The 13,035-nt window shown below is 37.0% G+C and overlaps 1 protein-coding gene across 1 annotated transcript in view; it reads left to right on the top strand.

The window, feature by feature from the left end:
* LOC101895461 (uncharacterized) overlaps nucleotides 1-10,558 on the top strand; it is a 122,775-nt gene extending 112,217 nt beyond the window's left edge. The window contains exons 9-11 of the mRNA XM_011296967.3: nucleotides 1,533-1,684; nucleotides 4,254-4,369; nucleotides 7,034-10,558. Of these exons, the coding sequence (XP_011295269.2) occupies nucleotides 1,533-1,684; nucleotides 4,254-4,369; nucleotides 7,034-10,239 (3,474 nt within the window). The 3' untranslated portion in view covers nucleotides 10,240-10,558. The remainder of the gene's footprint in view (nucleotides 1-1,532; nucleotides 1,685-4,253; nucleotides 4,370-7,033) is intronic.
* Nucleotides 10,559-13,035: the final 2,477 nt, after the last annotated feature.

Genomic DNA, 13,035 nt, shown 5'->3' with positions numbered 1-13,035 from the left:
TTCCAAAGTGTCGATCACCTCAAGCAAGCGCTTGGCCGGGAATGAGCCAAAATACCGCAGAGCAATATTCGGGCAGCGTGTGACGGTTTGGTCGTTTGAAGGCCATAATTCGTGCCAAAGGTGACCAATTCGAACAAATCTAAACTTATTCTAGAATTTGATGCTATTTTCGACAGTTTATACTTTTATTTAATAAAATTAATAAAAGGATGTACAAATTATGGGATCTGACTTTGTTGCAGTTTTTTTATCTCACCCTACATTGAAAAATGTAATTCTTCATCTTGTTCTGATATAGGCATAAATCTTTAAATATCCTTAAAAATAATAACAAATATCATAAATTATTGTTTTAATTACCCTTTGACATTCCTTAATATTTACGCAACTATAGAAATCAGAAATCAGAGTTTAATTTGACAATCTCCTTTCAAAAAATGTGGACGCAACCCACAACTTTCTAAAACAATTTATTATTTCGAAACTACCACTTTCACTTATGTCCCTGATTTCCTGTATGTGATTTACTGATTGGTACAAATTAATCCTTTATCTAGGACATCCATGATATGGTCATTTTTTTCTTTTTGACAAACCATTTCGTTATTGCATTTGCGAATAAAATCTCATGGGGTCTATTCGGACCCCTTTAAAATACTTTTCCTTTCAAACAAATATATTCCTCCTTTGTTCATCACACGGGAGATGTCCTTTGAGCATATCTTCCGTCCCACATCATATGATGTGATTTATTGATTAATACGATTACAATGCTTTGTGTCTTGTCGTGTCGGAAATTCGTTCATTTCCTTGACTATCCGAAGTGTTTGTGGTTTAATCAATGTTCAATTTTAAACAATTCCCATTAGTGATTCTACTCATGGCCAGCCCGGCCGGTCGCATTTGCTTTTGCATTTGCATCTGAAGCAATCTAATTTATTTGTTTGACCTTTCCCTGGAGAGTAATTACACCAGGGTCCTGACAAATTCAATTGTCAAATTCCCAAATAACATCACTTACATTGCAAATGAATGTTTCTTAGATGACGATTTCTCTACTCCCTCCTCATTGCTCCATCATCTTCATCATTGTTAATATGTATGGATGTTTATATCCCTTTGCCATATACCAGGCAATCACTTCACATTGAAATAGTTGCTGGGAGAGGGAGATACTTTGGCTGCATGCAATTTAATTTAAAAGCAAATTCTATTAAGAACTACACAACAATGGTCGGTGTTTGTGTGGGTGTGAAAAAGTGAGATTGTGGAAGTGTGTATTGCATTTTTATTAACATCTTTCGATTTTTTCTTCTCGGCTTCTTTTCAGAGGGTCAAGTGTAGTGCATTATGGCATTAGCATCTTGAATGATAATAAAACCAATTACCAAAAATAATCACAAATTCTAGTAAACGAATTTCAGTTTTTTCCTGATTCGGGTTGTTGTTGTTTTTGTTATTGCAGCAGTACATTGTCATTTCAGAATGTTTTTGTTGATGTTGTTTTTTTTTTTTTTTCTTTTCTTTTGCAGTTACCCCACAGCATTGCGGGCGAGGAATTGGCCTTCGTTTTTGGAGCACCACTAGCATCAGCTGGCCTCTTCCATGGCATCCACTACACGCCTCAAGAGAAACTATTGGCCGAGGCTGTTATGTCGTATTGGTGCAATTTCGCCAAGACTGGGTAAGTGTGTGTATGTGTGTGTGAGTGGGTGTTTGTGTGTGCGGATATTAAATGTTCAACAACAAGAACAACAAATGATGTAATAACAATGGATAAAAACATTATTACATCAACAAGATACAGTGGCGCCAGATGAGTTTCTATCTCTTGATGCGATGAGGGAATTTAAGGAAACTAAAGAATCTTAAAACAAAAATTTAAAAATTTAAAAAAAAAAATGAAATGCTAGGATAGTTGACTTCACTTACTCTATCCAATAAGTTCCTCTAAAAATTCATTTGTTTAAATGATATCAAAAAAGAACACTGAATTACGAAGATTTTTTTTGAAAATTATTTACCCAATAATCCTTGTACAATATTTTCAGGATAAATTAACCCATTTGTTTCGGAAGCATTTGCTTTCGATTTTTATACCCTCAGTCATATGGCTAGGAAAGGTTGATACGGCCAAAACGTGGCTCATCGAAATAATGATCTCTTTGAAGGAAATCCTTTTCAGGGCATTTGGAGTCGATCTATCGATGTGCGTCCGTCTGCCTGTCTGTCTATCTGCTGGTTGTTGCGCAGGATAACTATCTAAGAGAACGATTTGGTCCAAATTTGGTGTATTGTAATATGATTTTCAAATTTATATCAATTTTGAAAATGGACTACTTCTGGTACCTCCGAAAATTTCAAAAAAAATATATTTTACGTCATAGACAGAGAAAGGACAATCCAATTTTGCTCCAATTTTGCAAATCTTAATATTTGCATCTGTGCTAGGTCAGGTGCGAAAATAGGCAATATCTGTCCATCCATCAAGTACCTCCCCAACAAATTGGTAATATTTTGAATAATTAAAATTCTTATAAAATGTGATATCTTCGAATTGCACACACATTACAATATTGTTATTAACCCAAGGTCTGGTGTGAAGATGGAATATATCGGTACTCTCCTTCTAATAACTCCCCCACAAAGTGTCAAAATATTGAATATCCATGAAGCTCATAAAACGCGAAATTTACTTCCGATTTCATTCAGACTTGGTACATATTTCCATCAACACAAGATAAGTTAAAAAAATGATAGAGATCGGGCCATTCCTTCTGTACCTTCCCCACAAAGTTGCAAAGTTTTGAATAACCAAACGATTATAAAATCCGAAATAAGCTTCCGGTTCTGTTCATACTTCACGCATCCCATTAATTTTACTGACACAAAATCTTCTGTTAGGAGTGTATATACCGATCCAATCCTTTCAATAGTTTAACATTTTCTGAATATCATATTTATTTAGGTCCGATACGAAATGGGCAATATTGGCCCACTTCCTCGGAACCTACTCCATAGAGGGTCAACGATTTGAATAATCATAAAAGAAGTCAATTTTTTTTAAGTCGAGCATTGGCTGAAGTTGTACATCTGTCGGCATATCCGATTGATACTTTTTACCTTGATTTATTTAACATTTCACTCCCACATCGTGTTAATCAGCGCTCTAAGCCTGATTTTACCAGAAATACATATGAGTTCAATTTGTACCATACGAAACCATGGCAGCGACTGGTTTTAGGAGAGAGATGTGTAATTTTGTCACTTTTTTGAAATAAGTGTGTGATATCGTCGCAATATCCTTGAGAATGTATCTTAAGTCTATATAAATTTTTGGTATAAAAAACTGACATAAGAATCCATCCAAGAGAATTGCTGAAAATATTTTAGGAAAAAAACCTCTTTGATTTCAAAATTTTGGAAGCCCACTGTTCAACCTCTCTCCATTTCCTTGTAAAATCTACTAGATTCTCCTATTATCGCCGTTGCCGTGGCAATAGCTGAGTGTTACTGGAACTGCAACGGCAGCGACAGTAAGTAGTGGCACGTTATGGCGTTGCTTGTTATTATCATTATTATTGTTATTATTATTATGGACAACAAACAGTTGTTGTGATTTTCCTACTTGCTTTTCTAAGCAGTACAATAACAACAACAGCCCGAAAAAAGTTCATATCTTTAAACCTCTTCAAAGTGCTGAAAGTATCTAAATGCAATAGAAACCCCCCGAAAAAAAAAAACTGTGCACAAAATTCACGGGATATTCCAGCCAGCAATGGCATGCTGCGTTCAACGAATCTGCATGATATCTCTTCTAACTCGGTTATATGGTCACTATTTGGATACATTGCATTCTCATTTTCATTTTCATTTTTAGTGTGACAGTGGCAGTGACACTGGCATTACCCCCCAAAAATTTAAGCATCTTTTGTAATAGTTTCAAATAGAAATTGAAATTTTATTTCTATCACTTTAGTTTTCGTTCTACTCTTTCGAACTTCTAAGGTTATCCCAAGTCACAGCGAACGATGGCCATTTTATTTCAAGTTTATCGTTATACTTGTGCACTTATTTAGTTTCCTCTGCCGGTTGGATATTGTAATAAAATGCCATAACACTTTTTCAACTTAAAAAAAGCATTATTGGATTATTTTCCTCTTTATTGCAAACAAAATTATCATCATTTGTAATCTAGTTGCTCTTTGGCTTCGATTTCTTCTTCTCTTTCTATAACATTCGTTTGCCTGTAGGAATCCAAAAGCACCATGGAAGGAGAGTTTCATAAATCTGCATGCATTGGAATGGGATCGCTATGATTTAGAATGGCCAGAATTCAATAAGCGTTCGCAGGCATACATGAATATTGGTAAGTAAAGAAATGTCAATAAATAGTTATCATTGGTTGTAAGAAATGAGAATGTAAAACTTATTTTAAGAGGAGAAAATTGAAAGGATTTTTTTTTAAAGATAAAATTATATTTAATGGAGTCGGTTGATGGTATTTTAATAATTATTTTGAACTTTGAATAAAAAGCGGAAATTATTTAAATAAAATAGACATCGAAATATCTGATTTAGACCTAATGTTTCATTAACCAAAACAATTGTCAGGTTACAGCTTTGTCCATATCTATGTGCGTTTGCATGTCTCGCAATTTGGTACGTAAAATAACTGTCAACAGGATTATTTCATTTGTCATTCCGTTTGTAACACCTCGAAATATACATTTTAGACCCCACAAAGTATATACATATATTTTTGATCAGCATAAAAATCTATGTCGATTTAGTGATATCCGTCCGTTTGTGGAAATCACTCTAGCTTCCGTACGAAATAAAGTAGGTTGATAAAATTTTACTAAAATGTATATTATGTCTACAGGACTTTTGGTATTGAAAATGGATTATACGTTTTTGTATAGCCCTCATATAATGGTACCTCCCAATATTCGGTACTTTGATTATTTTAGCGACATTATTCAGCGAAATTATTTCAAATTTGGTATTTGAAGTTCGTAATCGATACTACAGCCTATGACAGAAAATTGTCTGTGCAGGTCCACGTTTTAGTATAATACCCTGATACTTCCCTATATTCGGTATTTTGATGATTTTAGCTACATTATAAACAGATTTTTTCAAGTTTCGCATTTGAATATTATCATAGCTTATGACCAAAGATGCCTATGCAGGTCCATGTTGTCGTATAGACCCTAATATAGCGGCAACTTTCGGTATTTTTTTGATTATTATATAATTTTTAACGGATTTTATTTTTAGTTATTTTTTTAAATTGCCAAATTAGTTCCAAATGGTGGAGGGTATTCAAAGCCGAACTTACAGCTTTTTTACTTTTTTTTTGTCAAACATAGATGAAGTTCGAGGTTGTGCCACACGATCTACTCCTTACGGTCTTCCATATTTTCATCCACAAAAATTCAAATTTTTTAAAAGAAGTATAAATTGATGGGGTTTACGATTTGCTTGCGACCTTGCATATCGTGTTATTTGTGTCAGACTTATGTAAGGTAGAAAAATCGACAACATCGGTCCATTTAATTGTTTTTTTAACTTTAAAATGAAGGAAACCAATCTCCTCTTTACTTTGCACAATGCAATATTTCTATTACTATTGGACCTAAAATAAAGAGGGAATATATCGATGCACTCTTTCCTAATTACAAACTGACAAATTATTCAAAAAAGAGTTTCTCATGGAAGTCACAGAAAATATCCGACTTGGTGGAAGTATCCTATTTAAGTCGTAGATTAGGTCGACAGTATGGGTCTTATCTCTCCTCTTATTTTCCCCAAATGGTCGAATTTTTGAATAAAAATTACGAGAGTAATTTACTATGCGAAATAATTATCAGATAATTCTAACTGAACTAAATTTGGAATGAAGAATAAATATATGGGTCCACTCCTTCCGATTCCTTTCCAATAAAAGTGGTAACATATTAAAGATTAATAAGTTGAATTAGGGTCCGATTAACTTCCGATTTCGCAGTTTGATCCACTTCATCTGGTACCCCTATCCAAATAATCATAGTTTAGTATAAAACTGGAAGAGGGTATTTTTAACAATAAGGTTAAGATAGGCAGAATGGGCACTATATGATTCCTCTTTTCTCAATAGCAATATTTCTCGTTATTTAAAAATGAGTTAATCAAGAGTTAATCAAGAGTAACAAAAATTGGAATACTTCCAAAAATGTGGCTTAAATCCCAAACATAAAGAAGCATTGACCCATTTATACAAGTTTCTGCCACGGAGGTAGAATCATCAAAAATTAAAATAACAAATTTTAGGTAAAATCTCGGTGAAATCATTAAAATACTGATTTTTTTAGATTGCCGTTACATGGAGGCTATTGAAAATGTGTACCCCTTTAGCCTTTTGATGGACGAATATGGGAAGATACTTTGTAGGGTTAACGGAAAACGTTGACCAATACGGCCTATTTACGAACCTGAAAATCCCTGACAAAGTTTTTTTTTTTCTTTTTTTGAAATCGTACATTAGTTGAGCGGAATCCGTTATTTAGTACAAATTTTTCAAATACGATTCAACAATTAAATCTCTCTGTCACATACGATCCGTATATTTACATATGCCAATGATTATATGCTGAGGTCATAAGTCTTTCACTGCTAACTAACTGATATCGTTCTAACTCGGTTTATTTTGTGCCATAATTTAAACCCACGTAAAACAATCAACTCTCTGTTCAAACAATTGCCGAATTCAATTTTGCAATTTTCTCCTCTATAAAATAAAGCCAACTTTGCAAAATACGCCATGAATAATGCTAAGCAGGCAGCTTTATGAATAGTTTTTGCATTATTCTATTCGCCATGCTTTATAGTATTGAAAATCAATTTTTATTCAATTTTTTAAAAAAAAGTGCATGTATTTTCTTCTCTCTTCCCCGCCATTCTCTTCTCCCACAATGGCCAATGGAATGCAACCAACCAACTTGCAAACGACCATCATCATTGCTGTTACAACTATCTACATCATCGACAGGAATACCACCATCTATCGGTTATAAATATCGACAAGTCTACATGCATTTTTGGAATAAAGAATTGCCCGATGAACTCAATCAAATTGCACACATCCAACAGCAGCCATTTTTGGAGGCCAACTATGCCAACACAATGCCCTCGCTAACGCCATTGCCACCTGCAGGAACCACGGCAATTTACCCCAAACATTATGGTGCAAGTGGCGGTGCTGGTGGTGCTGGCGGTGGCATCGGCATGGTTGGCAGTGAAGTAATAACCGGTCATATGAATAAATTTGGAGCACGTGATAATGGCGCCGAAGATCCGGTCCGAACGCTGAAGGTGCTAATGCAAGAACCAAACTCGTATCAACGCCAGAAGCAGCCATCAGAGACTGCCGAAAATATGTATAACGCCCCGCCCTCCACCACGTATGTGGGCAAGGTGCGACATCGTCCCGGCAATGCAGAGGAGGGCGGCGAGGCTCGTAATTACGAGTTGAATTACAACAACGGCTATGGTTTTGTGGCTCGTGCCCCCACCACCACCTCGGCATCAATTTATGGCATACGCCATTACGATGCCAGCGGGCAGGGTGTAGCCGGGCCGGGCAGAGTGGGTGATAATTTTGAGCCAACTCAATTTAGCCATCCCTACTCGGGCAACAATGGCAATTACGTAAATGAAGACAATAAAGCCGCCGTCGTCGATGGCATTGTGGAAGAGGAGGACAGCCAGGAGCATGTGGCCAAATCGGAAACAACACTCCAGCTGCTGATTGGCCTGATTATCATTTTCATAATATTGAATGTCATCATCTATTCGACGATTTTAATGCAGAAGAAAAAGAAGACGCAAACAATGCAGCGCAAGCTGGGCACAGGTATTTTGACAGCCTACGATGGCACCAATGACGATGACTTGAAGCGTTCCAAGCCCAGTACCCATCAAGATGATGGTGACAGCTATATTATGGATGCGGTGAGAAAATCAAATACCTATGAGGCGGTTAAGACCGAAAGATCCTCCATGAATGGCTTTAAAATGACAAGGCAATTAAGTTGCTCCACCGTGGACACACACACAAAGGTGAGCGAGTGGATGGGCCAAAATAAGGTAGCATTGCCGCGAAGAAGCAGCAGTAACAAGGACTCGAAGAAATCATCCTCCTTTTCCTCGATTGGAGGCAGTGGATCATTTGGCAAACATCCGCTCAAGGTCAGTGTTGCCATTGATGCCACATCTGAGACGCGAGGTAGCAGTGTCATGGAACAGGAACCCATAGAGGTGACCAAAAGTAAGGCCAATCGGATCATATGCCAGGAGGTGGAGGTGGAAGATCAGGAACTCTTGACACCCCAAGACTCGCTGGATAACAGTCGCTATACCCTGATGCGCCAGCATTCGGCTGTTACCGAAGCCTGTGACAGCGAGCTCATACAGCCGATGCACTCCCATTCAAGATCTGATCCCGTCGATATGTACTATCGCCTGGATCCTGAACAAGAAGAAAAGGTTACCAGCTTCATGCAGGCCGAGACGGGAAATAATCAAGATATTAATGTCACAAGTAAGGATGACAGTGATGAATGGCCCCACGAAAGCCTGACACTGGAACAACAAGTCGATGTCATTAAACGACGGAAATATCCCAAGGTTCTGCCCACATTCATGCAACGTGACCGTGAGACAGAATCTCCACCCATGACCAAGGATTTATCCACCACTTACAAACGTAACTCCTTGCCTCCCAACTCCTTTTTCCTGCATCACACTCAACTGCAACAGATGAAGCAGCATCCTCCCTTACCCCCACCCCGAACTGTGGCCACACTGGGAAGGAAACCATCACTGGGACGCAGGAACAGCAACAACATTACCACTTCGCCGGTCATGCTGGCCCAAGACTGCACCGAAGAGGAAGAAGAACCGAAAATAACACAAAACACTTTGATTGTGGGTTCATTGAAACCCACCGAAGGCTACTATTCCACGCTGAAGAGGAAGAACAAGCCCCCACAAATTGAGACTAATACAAGTAATTTCCAACAACAGCAATCAGTATTTCAATCATTTGAGTCATCGCCCATCTACGAGACACCTGAACGAGAAGTGACAGCACATCTGACGCAGAAAGTCTACAGCATACAGGCACCAGCAACTAATCCACAACAACAGCAGCAGCAGCAACATCATCCGTCATGTTATGCCTCCGAACCGAGTACACCAGTGACAACAACAGCGTGCACCAACATGCCCGTTTATGCCCAACCCAAAAAATCGCACATACCCAGGATAATTGGAGCAGCAGCAACATTAGCGGCCAACACCAGCCTAATACATTCCACAATAGCACAGACAGCAGCCACTTCACCCACCAACGCATCATCGTCGTCGTCATCATCACCGTCATCGGCAGCCACATTATCAGCATCCACTAAAGCCACAGATACTACTAATTGCTGTCAAGTTACACCAATGCAACTGGATGACAATCAAGTGTCATCCAAGGAAACTTTACAAACACCTGATGTAGCGGAAATGGCAACAGTAACAACGACAACAACACCACAATCAGCCACCGGTGATATATCAACAGAAGAACAACAACAACCGACCATGTCACAATCACGTATACCGCAATTACATAGAAATGCAAATGTAACTCCCCAGCAGCACACCCAGATGCATCATCAGCAGCAGCACCAACATTACCCACAGTATCAGCATCAACATCAGTACCAGCATCAGAACCAGCAGCCAAATCAGCACAAACAGCTTATCAATAAGGATAAAACAAATGCAAATATAATACCCCTGGCAACAAACATATTGACATCAATTCCAAACATAACTTGGGATCCCAACGTGCAGACTTCGCATGCAAAGCAGGACCCGGCCTGTTCCTCTTTGCCGTCGTCGGGTGTTCCGATGACAAAGACAAGTGCTACGGATGAAGCTGTCAGAGGCTACGACGATGTCAGAGTCTTATCGTCATCATCAGCACATCCATCGAACAGGAAACCTGCATCTGTAACATCTTCATGTTCATCATCGTCGTCCTCGTCCTCGGCGGCATCATCGATGCAATCAAACTCAGCCACATCATCGTCGTCCTCATCAACAACGTCTTCATCGACGGGCACAGTGCGCACTGAACTGCAACATATGCAACACCAGCAGCAGCAACAACAACAACACCAGCATCAACACCAATACCACTAATCATCAATAGAGTCAAGTGATGACAAAGTGACTCTTTGCACATCAACACTTTGCGACACACAACCGACATACGTGTTATGTACATTTTCTACGTTTTTCTTTTTATTGCCTCTTCTTCTTTCCTTCTCTTTTTTTTTGTAAATATGAAAATATGATTTCCTTACTTGCATTCATGTTCATTCATGTATTCATATTTCATTTCTTCATTTTTTTAATAATTCTATTTTGTTGCTTATCGTAAAGGAAAATATTTTTACAATGAAATAGTATTAAATAACTTTAAAATAAATAAACAAAAAACAAAACGGATTGAAAATTACACGGGTGTTTTATTAATTATGTGTAATGAGATTATTGCACACGGAGTGATCCGATGAGTGTAAGTTTTGAGCATTTTTAAAATTTTAATAGTAAGTAAAATGGAACTATTTAAATGGAGCTTATCTTCAGAAATGGCGTAATTATACCCTACACCACATTGTCATACATGGTATCTTGGTTTCGAAAATTTGCTCCTAACATACAGGAGGAAACGAGGTAGATCGCTTTGGTGATCTCCATAAACTCACATTCTGAGTCTATTTATTCATGTCGGTACATCAGTCCCTCTGTCTATGTATTTTTGTAAGCAAAGTACGAGTAGTAAGCAAATTTTGATCCTATTAATTGTATATAGATCCAAATTTAGATGTAGTTCCCATATATATTTCGTCCGATATTAATTATTTTGTGCACCAAAATTGGTAATAATCGGTAAAAATAAAGCTATAACTCCAATAATCCGAGTATTTTCCCCACACATTGAGGTATTTTCTCGTGTGATAAAAATTGGAAATGAAATTTGACGAAGCGGACGCACTTGAGGCGCAGTGCCAGTACATATTTCTAATAATCTTAAAAACATTCAATTATAAAGACGGTACTATCAATTAAAACGAATATTTAAAGGTTAATTTAAAAAATTCCAATAGCTCCTAAAAAATTAATTATTTTTTAATCGACCAAATTTGTCTAAAATAACGCAGTGGAACCAAATAAAACAAGTGAAAAAGCAATAAATTCGGTCTTTCCGAACCATTAATACCCTCCACAGCTTGGACGGAATTTTCGAATTTTCAAGAAAAAAATCGGATGAAAATACTGCTAAAAGCATAAAAATGGCGAACATAGGGAGTTGCCGTTATATTGGGACATATTCAAAAACTATTCAATTTTTGTAATAGGCCATTATCATATTCATAAAAAACAAGTAATAAAGCAAAAACTTCCGGAAACTAAAAAACACTTAAAATGAAAACGGTTACATGGAGACTACACGTAGACGTGCACCTGCTTACGAAATTGTTTATCATAGGCTTTAGTACCGATTACGAACTTCAAATACCAAATTTTAAACTTTAAATATGAAATTTGAAAAAATTCCGGTAAATAATGTTGCTAAAATCAATAAAATACCGAATATCGGGAGGAACCGTTATATCGGGGCTATACGAAAACGTGGACCGACATGACTCATTTACGAACTTAACCTGCCTACGGGTAAACTATGCATGTATGCAAAATGTTAGCCTTCTATCTCAATTCGTTCGAAAGATAGCATGATTACAACAGAGAGACGGACTGACAGACAGACGGACATCGCTAGATCGTCTTAGAATTTTACGATGATCCAGAATAAATATACTATGTAGGGTTTATTATAAATATTTCGAGTAGTTACAAATGGAATTGCAGAGTTAATAAACCCTCCATAGAATGGTAGAAGGTATAAAAATAGAAACAATTTCTAATTGTCACTAAAATCATCAAATATACCAAAACGTGGACGTTTATAGCCCATTTTCAAGTCCTGCACACAGGACACATATCTGATTAAAATTTTATCAACCTACTTAATTTTCTTCGAAGGCTAAAGTAATTTCCACAGACGAGCAAACATCGCTAAATTGACATAGATTTTTATGTTGATCAGGAGTTATTTCGAAGTGTTATAAACGGATTGACAAACTTAATATACCCTCCATACTATGGTGGAGGACACGAAAACAGCTTTTTTTCGGTAATATCCTCTGCCATTTGGAAGGAATTGTTTAACGAATTTGTTAAAAAATTCCGAAACATTAATTAAAATTACGTTTTAAGACTTTTATAACCAATTATCTGCAGAGAAAAGGATGCATATTCCGATCTTTATTTAATTGCGTTGAAGAATGTGACTAGAATCGGAAAAATTCTGAAATTGTCTACCTGTATAGGTAATTTTTTGCCATAGGAAATAAAACCAATAACGATTTCCGATACAAATCATCACAATACCGAATACGGGAGATACGATTAAAAAATGTGGTTATTACCACGGTTTTCCACAATTTTTCCCTTCTTCTTCAACTCTTAACGATCGCTCTATACATTTAGAGAAGACCCATATATTTATACACGAGTACACCATTCTATTTAAAAACATTATAAGCTTGGCAAGGAGACACATATTTTTCTTCTCATCAGAAAAGTACGGTTCGAGAGAGATTATATCTGTCAGCAAATGATTGAGGCCTTTGGGGGTTTTAATTGTTTTCGCCGGCATATAGATACACATTTACAGCATTTTTATATAGTCTCTGCCGGTTTGAGACAAAATTCAACTTCTAGTTCAAACCCCTTTTCATTTCAGTAGTTTCTTATAGACTTGCCAATATAAATATTTGTACATATTACTTTTAAATCCCTGCGATTTTCTTCCGCTTCAACGAAACTTCAATTACCTTGTTCAATAGAACTAAAAAGAGATTGCTACAT

The sequence above is a fragment of the Musca domestica genome, unplaced genomic scaffold (genome assembly GCF_030504385.1).
Source record: "Musca domestica strain aabys unplaced genomic scaffold, Musca_domestica.polishedcontigs.V.1.1 12, whole genome shotgun sequence".
In the NCBI taxonomy this organism is placed as follows: Eukaryota; Metazoa; Arthropoda; class Insecta; order Diptera; family Muscidae; genus Musca; species Musca domestica.
The sequence above is the reverse complement of the archived record's forward strand: the minus strand, read 5'-3'. Positions and strand labels throughout refer to the sequence as shown.